This window comes from Podarcis pityusensis (genome assembly GCF_964106645.2).
Source record: "Podarcis pityusensis genome assembly, chromosome: 7".
Lineage (NCBI taxonomy): Eukaryota > Metazoa > Chordata > Lepidosauria > Squamata > Lacertidae > Podarcis > Podarcis pityusensis.
In genome coordinates, this window is record NC_138031.1 from 60,768,540 (window position 1) to 60,782,543 (window position 14,004).

At 42.2% G+C, this 14,004-nt stretch overlaps 1 protein-coding gene and 1 long non-coding RNA gene across 3 annotated transcripts in view; both read right to left on the reverse strand.

Annotated features, from left to right (window-relative positions):
* The window catches only part of RANBP9 (RAN binding protein 9), a 28,223-nt gene extending 18,071 nt beyond the window's left edge, over positions 1 to 10,152 (reverse strand). Inside the window, exons 1-3 of one of the 2 annotated variants that reach the window (XM_081015298.1) lie at positions 9,540 to 10,152; positions 4,237 to 4,348; positions 673 to 725 (exon numbers count right to left, since the gene is read on the reverse strand). In XM_081015298.1, the coding sequence (XP_080871424.1) occupies positions 673 to 725; positions 4,237 to 4,348; positions 9,540 to 9,990 (616 nt within the window). In that variant the 5' untranslated portion in view covers positions 9,991 to 10,152. The remainder of the gene's footprint in view (positions 1 to 672; positions 726 to 4,236; positions 4,349 to 9,539) is intronic. The other variant, XM_081015297.1, reaches the window with a different exon arrangement.
* LOC308482323 overlaps positions 1 to 14,004 on the reverse strand; it is a 176,466-nt gene that overhangs the window by 40,422 nt on the left and 122,040 nt on the right. The window lies entirely within an intron of this gene.

Here is a 14,004-nt window from a genome sequence, read left to right on the forward strand (position 1 = left end):
CTACAAAGTAGCATTAGAGCTGCAGCAGCAAGCTGCTAAATCCAAAGGCCTCTTATCTTAGAACAAGCAATACAAAGAAGCACAGAGATGAGACTTCTGAGTGTTTGGTAGCATATTTGTGAGGCTGGAGGAGAGAATATGTTTTAAAGCCTGGGGAAGAATTGGTGATGCAGAGATAGAGGATGAAACCATGAAGTGTCGGGATACTAGATTGGGAGGATGGGGAAAGTGCCTTTCAGCCAGCACCACCTTCAGTAAGCTCATTTAAGCTTAATGGACTTTACCCCTAAGTAGACATATATAGAATTGTACTGGAATGTGGATAGGAGGAGGAAAATAAAAACTGTTTTGAAATGGAACTTGGGGTGAGGAGAAAGATAAACCTTCCCATCACTGCTTATGGAGGGAAATTTAAGAAACTATTTGACGGTGGGATCAGGTTTGGATAACTTTATTAAGTGATGGGTGTGTCAGCTGGAGTATTTTTCTTGCTTGGAGAGCATTTTTACAAACCCCACACTCACATGTGCGGGCGTAACTTACAAAATGCTAGTGACAGAATTTTAAGGTTTTTACAGGTTATCTGGATTAGTATCTAAAAAAGATGTTCTGATCAGCATCTCACAGGAATAAAACAATGTTTTAAAACAAAACAATGATTTCTTAACATACCTGGTAGTCTGTTCATATTCACACCTTGAGCAGAGAGCCCAATCCCCATATAACTGTAATATTGAAAAAAAAAAGTTTATCCTTTTTGAATTTCAAATGACCACTTCAAAACAGCAACATTGCAAGAAAATCTATTCGCTACTATTGAATTAAAGAGGTATGGATTGGCAGTTTCAGTTTCTCATATAGCACAATATATCACACATGCTCTTTTGACAGGTACTAGATACACATTTCATTGAGAGGTGTGAAGTTAGATTTGTGGTGTAAGCAATCTGGACTGGCTTCTGTAAACTTGGGCCAATGCAAATGCAGGATGTTTCTATGCATGTGAAAAGAACAATATTGAGAAAAAACTTGCATTTTGGTTACACTGCTTTTGTAACCCAATAGCAGGTGATTTGGTAGATGGGCATGGATTGGCCAAAATGGTCTTTGGACTGGCCAAAGTAGTAGGCTATACTATAAACAGGAAGGGGAAATGGAAAGCTTATTCCTTTTTGTAACTTTTTTTTAGACCCAGTGGGACTCAAACCAACTCTAAGAAAAAATTGCACAAAGCCACCTGTTACTTTATTTTTTCAATATCCACAACAGAAACTGATAACTTCTGGAGAAGAAAAGCTGATTAGGGGTCCCCAACATCCCTATCCATCAAGCTCTGATTCCCCACTACCCTGTTAGCTAAACAGGGTTTTCTGCATTTTCCTCAAAGAGCTTGCCTAATGTCTCAGCAAGATCAATACACAAATGAAATGCAGCTTGTCAGCATTTCTAAGATAAAGTGTCATCATCAAACATGGACTGTTAGCTGGTAAGGCTATAGCTTAAGAGAAAATAAGCTAAGGAAGAGAAAGAGTAAAGGAGCTTCTTCCTAACAAGGGAACATATTCCAGCATGAAGAAAACAAGTTATGTAATACCTCTTGGAAGTATAGGGACATTGTGAAATGCAATGAATAGGAGACAACAAAAAGGAGTAAAAATTAAACTACTGAGGTCAAAATCCTACACCTACTTTCTTGTGAGTAAGCCAGACTGAATTCAGTGGGTTTTACTTCTGAGTAAACATGCAGGATTACACAATTACAAGGCATTTTAGGCAAACCTATTACGATTTCTACCAAGCTGTAGAAAACATCAGGAACCTTTGTGAGTGTAGTTCTTCCCAGATCCTAACCCACAGTCTATGATCCACATACTGTTAGCTACGTAAAAACTGGCATGAATCAGACACATCAAGCTCCAATAGCTGATCAAGTATACCTCTAGATACAATCACTATGGCAATTCATGTCTGATTAATCAATTTTCTTCAGATAAATGCAATAAACTATAGGAACATGAAATTCATTTCAGTAATAATTCTACTCTTCAAAATACATCCATATGTTATTCAGCCTCTTAATGCTACTTTGATATAAAATGGTACCTTGGTTCTTGAACTTAATCCGTTCCAGGAGCCGGTTTAACTCCCGAAACCGTTCGAAAAACCAAAGCGCGACTTCCAATTGGCTGCAGGAGCTACCTGCACTCAAGCGGAAACTGAATCGGACATTCGGCTTCTGAAAAACGTTTTCAAACTGTAACACTTACTTCCAGGTTTGCGGTGTTCGGGAACTGATTTGTTCGACAACTAAGCTGTTCAAGAACCAAGGTACCACTGTAGTTCACATATTCCCGTTTTACCATTGACAAATACAGGATGGAAGGTAGCAAACTGACCAGGTATACCCACTGAATCCAGGTTAACCAAAGTTAATGTTTAAGATCCAAGTCCAAAATCAGCATTGCCACACAGTGGTACCTCAGGTTACGGACAGGATCCGTCCCGGAGGCCCGCCCATAATGTGAAATGCAACTTGAAGTGCTGCGCCTGCAATTTGGCGCTTCTGCGCATGCAGCAAAGCCCGGAAGTAACCCATTCTAGTACTTCCAGGTTGCCGCGGGAAATAACGTGAAAAGACGCAACATGACGCAGACCCAACACGAGGTATGACTGTACTGACTTTCAGCTTTTCTAGCACTCGCCCATATCTACAAAAGCTGTAAATTATACATAGGTGCTTATTGTGTTATCCATACAGCACTTTACAATCCAAACCTTTTGTCACACCCTCAACCACTGTCGTAACCACACTGCAACAGATCCTATCTGTTCACATTTTGCAGATAGGAAGATCTGGAATCGACCATAGTCACCAGACCCATACTTCAGCTTAAAGGTAAAGGTAAAGGTAAAGGTAAAGGGACCCCTGACCATTAGGTCCAGTCGTGACCGACTCTGGGGTTGTGGCGCTCATCTCGCTTCATTCGCCGAGGGAGCCGGCGTACAGCTTCCGGGTCATGTGGCCAGCATGACTAAGCCGCTTCTGGCGAACCAGAGCAGCATACGGAAATGCCATTTACCTTCCCACTGGAGCGGTACCTATTTATCTACTTGCACTTTGAGGTGCTTTCGAACTGCTAGGTTGGCAGGAGCAGGGACCGAGCAATGGGAGCTCACCCTGTCGCAGCGATTCGAACCGCCTACCTTCTGATCGGCAAGTCCTAGGCTCTGTGGTTTAACCCACAGCGCCACCCGCGTCCCTACTTCAACTTAGGTCTTCCAAACAGCTACTTCATATTATAGCCTCCACCACAGATGCAAGTTTTGACTCTAACAATGCAAAACATTAAGGTGTTAAAACATTGCGGTATGAATGGCTTTATTGGCATAGAGAACCTTTTAGTCAGAATAAGTCTTATTCCGAGATTACTTCTTTGAGATTCTCCCAAAGGCAATTACTAATTGAAACTCATTGTTGCCCATGCTGGAATTATCAACAACTTCAGTTCTGCACTCCAGTTATAATATTTCTAAGACTGGTTCTTTAAATCAGGCAGCAATTGAGACTTTTCAACATCAGTGCCCCAGAAAAAGATGCCACCAAAACAATCTGTGAAAGCCATGATCTATTTGTGTCCTAGATATTAACTTTCTGCATGCTAGATAAGCAGGATTGTAGAGTAAGACATATCAATTCCAATCACAGAGATCAGAATTTTCACATTCTATACTGCAGTAAACTATTTAAAACGAGTGGCAACATCTGAATTCACTAAAATATTATCACAGTGAAAGGAAACCCGAAGAATACTATACTCTGCTTACTAACACTCTAAGGAGTGCCCAGGTGCTGTTCCTATGTTCATAAAGGCCAGCAAAGAATACAACTCAAGCAATTCTGGACTTCATCAGACTGTTACAGTAAATACTTATCAATGGAAATGAATTGTCTGCTTAAAATTCAATTGTAACCTTTCATGCCAAAAGTGAATCGAGAATTTGATTTCTCTAGACTATTTGTGGAAACTTGGGTCTGCAACTCTAAAATCAATTACTAGGATTAAATTTTAAACATGTGGAGAGAGCTTGATTAAATATCTACTACTTTTACCAGATCTGAACAGAAAGTAGAATCTGGACATTTTTCAACATGAACACTAAATTATTGTTTTAGCAGAAATAGATGTATTGTATAAATTAAATTGTTTCTGAAACAAAGGTGCACTCAAACCTTACCCATCTCTTCCTTTGCTGACAATTTTAACTTCAAAATAGTATATTCCACAAGCTGCAGGTATGGGATGAGTAGCTCGAACAGAAGCAGCATCTTTTGGAGTTTTTCCATGGCCTGAAAAATATATTAAAATACACATTTACTACTTCATATAATAAAAGAAGTGTGATTGTAAATGAAACAGTTAGGAAATGAAACATTCACTTAACTATTTCCAGACATCCTATTGGCACCTGCCTAGGAATCAATACTAAATCCATTGCAAAACCGATCAAATGACTGGTCCATTTACTAGCCTCTTAGCAGGCTAGTTTACTAGCCATTTACTAGCCTCTTAGCAGGCTAGTAAAATGTGCAGGTTGGTAAGTTTTGAAGGTTTATTTACAGAGTTCCATTGCTCCAAGTCTAGTCCCACTTGATATGTAGCCTCACACCAGACAATCTCTAGTCCAAATTTCATCATGTTTGATCATACATTTTGCTTAACCACATATCTGCATTATGCAACATGGTTTTTAATAATCTGAGCTGCAATTGTGCACATATGCTGCTTAAATCCCACTGACTTCAACAGGATTTAATCATCCCAGCTGTGCACACGATTGCACTCCTAGTGTATTGATATTGTGACACTTGGTTTCTACATCGAGGACTTGTCAAATTAGAGAATATGAGTTTTAAGTAGCCTTGGCAGAAAAACAGGCATTTGAATCTGCCACAGAAAAGCAAATTGTTGTATTTCCCAGACCAGTATCTAGACTGATCACTGAATGTATTTGCAGACTTAGGTAAGTAGGCACAGTATCATCTCACTCAGAAATACAGAATCTTAAAAATGAAATTTGGGGTTACTCCCACATCTGCATATACTTTCAAAGGTGAACCTAAGCATCAGCTGTCAGAGTATTATGAAAAGCTCTGGTAGAATCAGTGTTTTTCTTAAAAAATGTTTCGGGGTACACTCATTTTCGTGCTCATATTGAAATACTGCCCCTCAATGAGGCCAAACTTAAGATTCACAAAATGTTTAAGGGTATGCGTACTCCTGCTTACCCCCAGAAAAAAAAGCACTGGGTAGAATCATAGAACTGTAGAGCTGGAAGGGAACACAAAGGTTATCTATTCCAACCCCGCAATGCAGGAATCTTTTAGCCCAACTTGGGGCTCGAACCCACGACCCTGAGATTAAGGACCTTTTTCTGTTTCCCCACCTCCAGCTACTCTCTGAAGACTAGAGAAGAAACCCTCTTAAGAATACTGCTACCATGTGTCATTCAGATGTTGTTGGACTACAACTTCCATCAGTCCCAGATCAGGGATTAGAAGTTGCAGCAACATCTAGAGGGCACCACATAGGCAACCCTTGCCCCTGTCTGGAAATGTTTTCCTTATTTTGATATCTGATTGCAACCCTTCTTCCTTTGCACTGGAGTAACGTATCAGTGAGTGAACTGGAACTTTGTCTGAAGCAAAACATAGAAGACTATTGCCACTAAGTTTTGTATCATCTTTCGCTTTGACATCTGCTATATAAAAATATTCCATCAGCATTGAACATCAAATATTTTTAAATTAGTAGTTCAACAGATATAAATCATTATCTTATCAGCAATGAATTATCTAGTTTCTCCAGTTCCTTATTTACTGTGAAGAAAGGGTTAAATAGAATACTTATTTTAATATATTATTTGATCAATCAAATAATATTTCAGCATGTCATCCAACAAAGATGCATTTTTGTATATGTTATTCAGCTGTGTTTCAGCAAACTTAGAAAATGTTAACACAAACATATATTACTGGATTTACAACTTAAAAAACAAACAATCCTATGGATGTTTACTCAGAAGTAGTAACTCCTGCAAAATTCCATGGTACTTACTCTTAGGTAAGTAGGCACAGGATTGCAACTTGAGGGTACAAGCAGACATGCATAGGTTGTGCAAGCCCACTATGAATGGTAATCACTGTACTTAAACCCATGTACCTTGTTCTTAGAGCAAACTTGTTATTCTAGTTTGGAGCTAAAGGTAGATTACACAGCACTGATTGATCAATTCTTGTGTCACATTAGGAAGACCCTCCCCTCCATTTATTATGAGTATGATTCTGAACAGTGCTAATTTGTTGAGTCATGTGACACTTACAAAGCTTCCCCCCCCCCTTTGGAGTAGATTAGGTGTAAAACAAACTAAAAGAAAAATAAAACACCATGTGGGTACTTTAGAAAACAAAAACAGAGCAGGCAGCCCACACAAGTTAAAGCAAAACAATCAGCATTCAGTTCAGGGCCTAGTAATTTATGTTTTAAAATGCATTATTTATGTTATTCAGGGTGCAGAAGAAACTTGTCCCCCTGCACCTGTTTCCATATATGTATTTTATTTACAATATCTACACTATATAAAGTAGAATGCAATTTTTAAGTAGTGTTTTCATTTTATTTATGAATGTCCCAAAGCTAACTATATTATCAGTTCATTAAGAGTCAATGCTGAGATGGATAGGATTTAACAAACAGGATTTACACTTAAATGATCTGAAAATTAATGTAGGCACCATGAAATATAGAACTCATGCAATTCTAACTGTAACTTCTTGAAAGATGAGCAAACTTCCTCACTACTGTACATTACATAGCTGCACAGGAACAAATTGATAAATTCTTGCACTACTATCCATCCCAGCCATATTCTACATGAAAACCTGGCAATAGAGGTCTCACCCACTGACCAATTTCATACTTTTATGTGATCCTATCTAGAGTTTAGCAAAGAATGCTGTTATAATAGTTTACTTTTAGAAAATTTGTCCTTAAGTTGATATGACTAACCGCCAAAGCAATAACTGATTAAGCACTGAACTTTTCAGAAATTTCATTATATGCAAAACTCAAATACCATTTTTTCCTGATATTATCTATTATTCTAACACTTGAGTCACTCTGCAAGTTATTTTTCTAAATATTCTAAATGATAGTGGGGCTGCTGCTTGCAAGAAGAAACTGCTTTTCTAACTAGAAATATCACAATCCCACATAATGGAAAAAGAAAAGCATTTCACAATTTTCTTATTTAGGTCCAAGCAAATCAAGTCTTATCAGATACAGGCCCTTGGTTTTCAGCGATGCCTACCTGCCCAGCTAGTCAACGCTTCAAAGACCTTCCCTCCACATTCTCAGTAAACTGAAGGTATTTTTCAGTAACAGTAATTACAAAGTGGTTTATGAATAGTAAGTTATGAAGCTGTCCCCTTTTCTCCACAGTTGTGGTCACAGCTCACTGTAAGCTCTGTAAGAAATATGCTACTATTTCTGAGCAATGCAGTGCAGTGCATTACTATTTCTGAGCATTGCAGCACAAGAAAAAAAGACGCCACTAAATATAGTTTTACATTAAGTCAAGCCATAAGTCAGAAGTATTCTATACTAAGAAAGTAGCACACAAGATAACACAAAGGAACAACAAAAGTGATAGTTGAGACAACCACAAATTAATCCCCAAAGTATAGGCCACTACATAATAACCATACCTTAGCAAGCAAAAAAGAAGCTGAAAGCATTACACACATGAACCTAACAGGAAGTTCAAAGGAATGACTGCAACTTTCTTATATACAGTGTTTCTATACAACACAGCACTTCCATATAACACAGTGAATGTATGCATGAACAAACACACACACAAAAAAACAACAAAGCAGAACGACACTCATCCTAAGCAGAGGGCTTGGGAAATTTTAGATTCTGGGTTTAGATTCCTTTGTGTTCATTAGTAATTTTACTTCAATTTTAACATTTTATACTCTTCCAAGTCTAACTACACTGAAGGCTTCCCACTGCCCTTCTATACACATCTTATAATCTTACAAGAACCGGCTTTTCATTGCCAACTCTATAAACAGCTTCCTATACAATAGGTATATTTTTTCTAGATTCACATTAACCAGCCACCTCCTCTATTTAAAATCGTATCTGGGTTTTGTATGCCATTTCCAGAAGCTGCAGAAAAAAAACAATCTGTTACAAGAAACCCCCACCCTAGTAGAAAATTCAGTTTCTTTTATTTGATGAAGTAATACACCCCACTGTTGCTTGTGGACATAAGGGGGGAAATCTGTCAAAATATATTTTGGGGCTACTTGTAATGTGATAAACATTTTGAATTCCTGGAAACGAACAATGTTTTTCTAACCTATTTTCCTCACTTTTCCATGCTCAGTAGTTTTACATTTGTTCTTCCAACCTGTATTGACCTTTGTACTTTTGCTAAACAAACACACATTTCTTGCCATAACTGGTTATTTTTAATTGGACACGTCACAGTGACTGACTTGCTTTTCTCCTCCCCTGACCCCAAGCTGTTATTCAACAAGAGAACTGATCGGCTGAGTTTGTTTATCCTCTTCCCCCAAACCAGAAAGCAAAGGATCCCTCGAGTGTCCCTTACATATTTGAAACCAGTGGAGAGAGACAAGCAAGGAGGGAGGGATAAAGCCAGATTGTCTCCACTTGGCTGTCTAAATTCTTCGGAAGATCCAATGAGAGCTATTTCCTGTTGTTCTATTTTTCTACATTTCCCCCTCCCCCATGATGGTTCCTTCTCAAGATGCTTCTGTTCCCCCACTAAGGAAAGGATATGTGAGATTTGGGGGGGGGGGGTAGAAGAGCAATGACCTCAAATTAAAGTCCCAAATGTCTTTCTTTACTCACATATATACACCCCACCCTAAGATCATAGGAGTGAAGGTTTGACAAAGGTAATCCGAGGCCTAGCTTCCGGAACAGGCCTGATTGCTCAAAGAGGTGGTATTGGGAGAGGGGGGCGTAGAGAAAGAAAAACAGAAAGGATCAAGGAAGGAGTTAACTGGGGAGGGGGAGAGCAGGTGCCACAAGATCTTTCTGTGGGCGAGTTGGGGAGCTTGCAGGACTGGCGTCAGCATTGTCTGCCGGAGATGGAAAGAAAAACAATGTTGTTGGTTTTTTTGGGGGGGGGGCTGAGGGACTCCTCCAACGACCAGGGTGGGGGAAGAAGAGAAAGGGCTATTCTGCTCCAGTCTCGGGAGGGGAATATGTACTGGCCCAACTGGTGTGCCGTCTTGGAAAGCGGGGTGCGGGAAGGAAGTCTAGGCTCGGGGTCCACCGACCTCGGCAAGAAGAAAGGCAACAACCGAAGCCTCCCGACGGTTTCGGGGGAGACGTTCAGAGCTTCCCTGGGAGTTTCTCAGCCTGCCTTTCGGAGGAAGAGGCGGAGGGGGCCTGGGGATGGCGGCGGCCTCGGCCTCGCCCTCCCTCCGTCCCTCTCACCTTTGTAGTGGACGCGCAGGTTGTTCTGCGAGAGGCCGATGTAGCTGAATTTGTCCTTCGGGCTCCAGGAGCGCGGCAGCGGCGTCTCCTGCTCGTCCACGGCCGGGTAGAGCCGCTTGAGGCGCCGCTTGAGCTCCTTCTCCTGCTCGTTCAGGGCCGGGTCGCCGCCGTGAGGGAAGGGCGCCGGGGCGCTGCTGCTGCCGCCGCCGCCGCCGCTCCCGGCAGGCATGGGCCCAGCTGAGGCGGCGGCGGCTGTGGTGGCGGCGGCGGCGGCGATAGCGGGCGGAGGAGGGGGCGGCGGCGGGGCCGAGGTGGCCGGCGGCGGCGGGGGAGGCGGCGGCGGGTGGAGCAGGAGGGCGGCCGAGGCCGGTGAGGGAGTAGGGTTGCCCGGGGCTTGAGGAGCCGTCGCCGGGAGTTGCTGCTGCTGTTGCTGCTGCTGCTGCCCGGACATGCCGGCCTCCTCCTCGTCCGCTGTCCCAAGTGAACTGAGAGGAGGCTTGAAGGAGGTGTAGTATAATATAAAACGGGAAGAGGAAGCCCCAAACCGGAGTGAGACCCAGGGAAGAAGGAAGAGGCGGCGAAGAGAGGCTCCGCTTCTTCGGCTGAGGGACCCGACTGAGCTCGCGCGAACGCGAGCAGGGGGGTTGGAAACAGACGGAGCCGATGACGAGCCGGCGCGTGCGTGCAGCGGCTGGCCTCGAGCTCGGGAAGCTGCGCGCGGCGATGTTGACGCGGGGCGCGCGAGAGCTTGGGGGCGGGAGAGAGAGAGAAAGAGTTGGCAGCACCAGGCGCTGTTACTTATTGCGCTGCGGACGCTGCCAGCAACGGCGATGGTTGTGCGGCAGCCGCCGCCGCAGAACGTCCTCCTCAGTCAGCTGAGCTGCGTGGCGGCGTAGGGAGCCGAGGGGCGGGGCTTCCTTTCTGAAGAAGCTGAGGGCGGGGGTCCTCTGGCGCCTTCGGCGAAACGGCGCCGGCCCAGAGCGCTTCTGGGAGGCTGCCTTTGTGCGCGACGTAAAGCCCTTTTCCCCTCCCTCCAGCCCCGTGTCACCTGTGGAAAAGGGGGCTGGATCCAGTGACGTAACTCGGAAAACTGTTAGGAAAGTGAGTGGGGGGCGGCGGCTCCGCTTTAACCCACGTTTCCTTTTTGAAAGAGAAACTTAAAGTGTATATTTCACATCAACGTTCCCATCCGGAACACATTTTTCTCTGCAGTCAACCCTGCTGATTTTTTTTTAGACGTTGTTTGCTTTCAAGTATGCCTATTCACCGTCGCAACCTTATTTTAATTCCAATTTACAATCCAGTTATTACTTCTATAAGGATCCAGAAACGGGATGTGTGGGGAGACTCATTGCCTCCCTCTTGCAGGATTTGCCAATAAATGGTATTTTAAGGAAAATCAAGATTGCTGTTCAGTGTGCTAGGTTGCTGCCAAAGGTGAATTGGTTCTTTAAAAAAAATTATTAAAGATTTTCTTGGTTTACGAAAGTACATGCATTGTCTCCTTTTCAGGTTGTAAAGTATTTTCTACAAATCAGTTACATTTGATATGAGACATTAGTTTTGTACTAGGTATGGGGTCGGGGAAGAAGAGAGAGGAGGGGTGGGGAAACTTACATTCTTTTATAGAGTGAACATGGTGCGGGGAGGGGTCAGAATTGGTTCTGTTCTCTTAACAGAGGATGAGCCTTAAAGGAAAAGGAAGATAGCTTGGGTTTATTGTTACTTTATTTTTCTCCTCCCACAGAAGAAAACAAAAACACAAAATCCAAGTTAAGCTGGGATCTCAAAAGATGGCCTGATATCAACGATTAAGCAATCTTTTCAGTTGTTTACAAATTCAATACTAGGCAAAATATGATGATGTCACAGTCTTAAAATATATGTTTATTATTATTAACTTGATTCATTAGCCCTAAGGTCCTAGGATGGGTCACAACAATCTAAAATGCAACATTACAAAGTTTAAAACAAATAACAAACATAGAGTGGGTCCAAATGATATCCATATAAAATAAAAAATAACAGCTAAAAACCGAGAAAACTCATTAATTTTTTTCCTGAATATAAATGAATAAATCATACAACACACTTCAGTTGGATAAGCACCATTCTGTGGGAGTTCAGTATAAAGCACTGTGATACAGATATTCACTACCTCCGGTGTGGGCTAATTTTAAGATCCAAGTCCAATCCTTCAGTTATGAGTAATAGAGAAACATATTTTCTCACAGGTACTGCTTTCCACAGCTAGAAAATGTCATCCCTCTCCATTTGGATACTTGCCTTTTATTGCACATTCAGTGAAAGGCAAAACCTGAAATGCTTGCATGTGTCATTTTAAAAATTGGGCCAAAGAAGGGAAACCATCCAGGACTCTTTAAGTCATGGTTCCTATAGGGGGAACTACTTGTCATGCTAGGTTTGTTACTTTATTGATCTCAACCTCAACTAGACCTGTTCTGGTGAACTGTGGCATGATGTAGTACACCTTGCTTAAAGCAAATATAATAATCAATAAAGCTCTCTCATTTTCTGGAAGAAGCTCCTTTGTACTCAGGCGCACCTCTGGAAGGCTGGAACCCATTTCAGAGGGGTGCATGTTTGTGGAACGATATCAGGATGATAACATTTCAAATGTAGACATGCTAGCTCTTCCAAAGTGTTCCTTTGGTAAAGGGCAGAACTCAGCTGGCCTGTGTTACTTTCTATTGATTTGCACCCTCTCAAAGCCAAGATACAAGAAAGCCTCTCTTATCCCAACCCAACATAAGCTGTAGCCCTGTTTGATCATCCAAAGACTAAAAGGAGGCTTGTGAATACTCAGGCCTCTGCTACCGCTTTTTTGGGGGGGGGGGGAGGGAGGATATGCAAAGTAAGGACTGAAAATAATTTGCCAATTGTACTTAGGGAGCAATCATCCTGAAGTATCATGTTCTGATAATAACGTCTTGGGGGGGAGGGAGCAACAATTCAGCTGGCTCCAATTAGGTAACAATTATGTAAGAGAGGTTAGTTTGAGGCCTTTTAAACAGAGCAGACACAGCCAACAACCCTCTCCCCACTGTCAAAATACCATGATTTTGTGCATTTAGGATATGTCCATTTTGGATATTGTGTGTATACATGGGGTGTGTGCTGTTTTGTTTTGTTGTTGTTTTTAATGTGGTGAGATACTGCACTGATTTGTGTTCCGAAACTGGAAATGCTTAGCCTAGTCTTCCATGCATTCACTACACCAAATTATAATTGTCTATAGGAATATTTTTCACTATAAAACTTTTTCTATAGAGCCTTTCACCCTCAGAATCCTAAAACATATGACATCAGTTACGCTAAAAACTGGGGTGAACGGCCTGGGAATGCCTGAGCAAATAGGTAAGTTTTTAAGGCCTGCAAGATGCCCATAACAGTTGGTGCCTGCCTCATCTTCAACAGGGAGGTCACTCCATAGGGTAGACACTGCCCCAAAGAAGGAACTTTTCTGTACTATCATACAATGAACACCAAGCCTCCTCTGCAGATCTGAGTGCTAGAGCAGGTATATACAGGAGAAGGCATTTTCTTAGGTAACCTGGTGAACTATTTGGTCTTTGTAACTGATAAAAGAACCTTAAACTGGTCTCAGTAACAAACTAGCAGCCACTGCAGTTCTTTTAAGTATATGTGTTATATGCATACGGTAGAAACGCCCACTGAGCAACACAGCTGTTGTATTCTGCACTAGCTGCAGCTTCCAGACCAATCCTAAGGGCAACTACAAATAAAGTACCTTACAATAGTTCAGTTTACCCTCTCCAGAAACAACAATAGACACTTCTAGCCACTGAAGTCACTTGACCTTCAGTGACAACAATGGAAATAGGACCACTCCAAACTATGTACCTGTTCCTTTGGCAGAAGTGTATAAATCAGGTGCAGTCCCGGATCCAGGCCTCTTGGCCCAGATGTTACAGAAAAATAGAGCTGAACATCATCAGCATATTGTTGACACTTTGCTTCAAATCTCATAATGACCACTCCCAATGGTTTCATGTGGCTGTTAGGTAGCATTGGGGACAAAATAGTGCCTCGTGGCACCACACAGGATAACTACCAGGGGCCAAGACATAATTCTCAAATGCTGTTCTCTAGAACCAACCTCCTAGGTAAGTATCAAAAGCAAATGCAAGACTGAGTGATTCCTCTCTCCCGTTCCCACTCCTCTTGCATTGGCAACAGTCCAGTATCCATTTAGGAAGAACAGCCACAGAGAGAGTATAGATCTATAGGAAATACTGGTGTCCTAGTCCCAGAGTGCAGCAACACCTCTACTCAGACACTTCTGTCAGCAGGTGGTACAATAAGCCAGTTAGAATTACCAGGAAGCGCAGGGTGTTGTTGTTAATTCTTCTCCCCCACAGCTGTTCCTCTTACCACCAGTGGTCACAGTCAAGTGTCCATTCATGGACAGCAGCTGCACAGA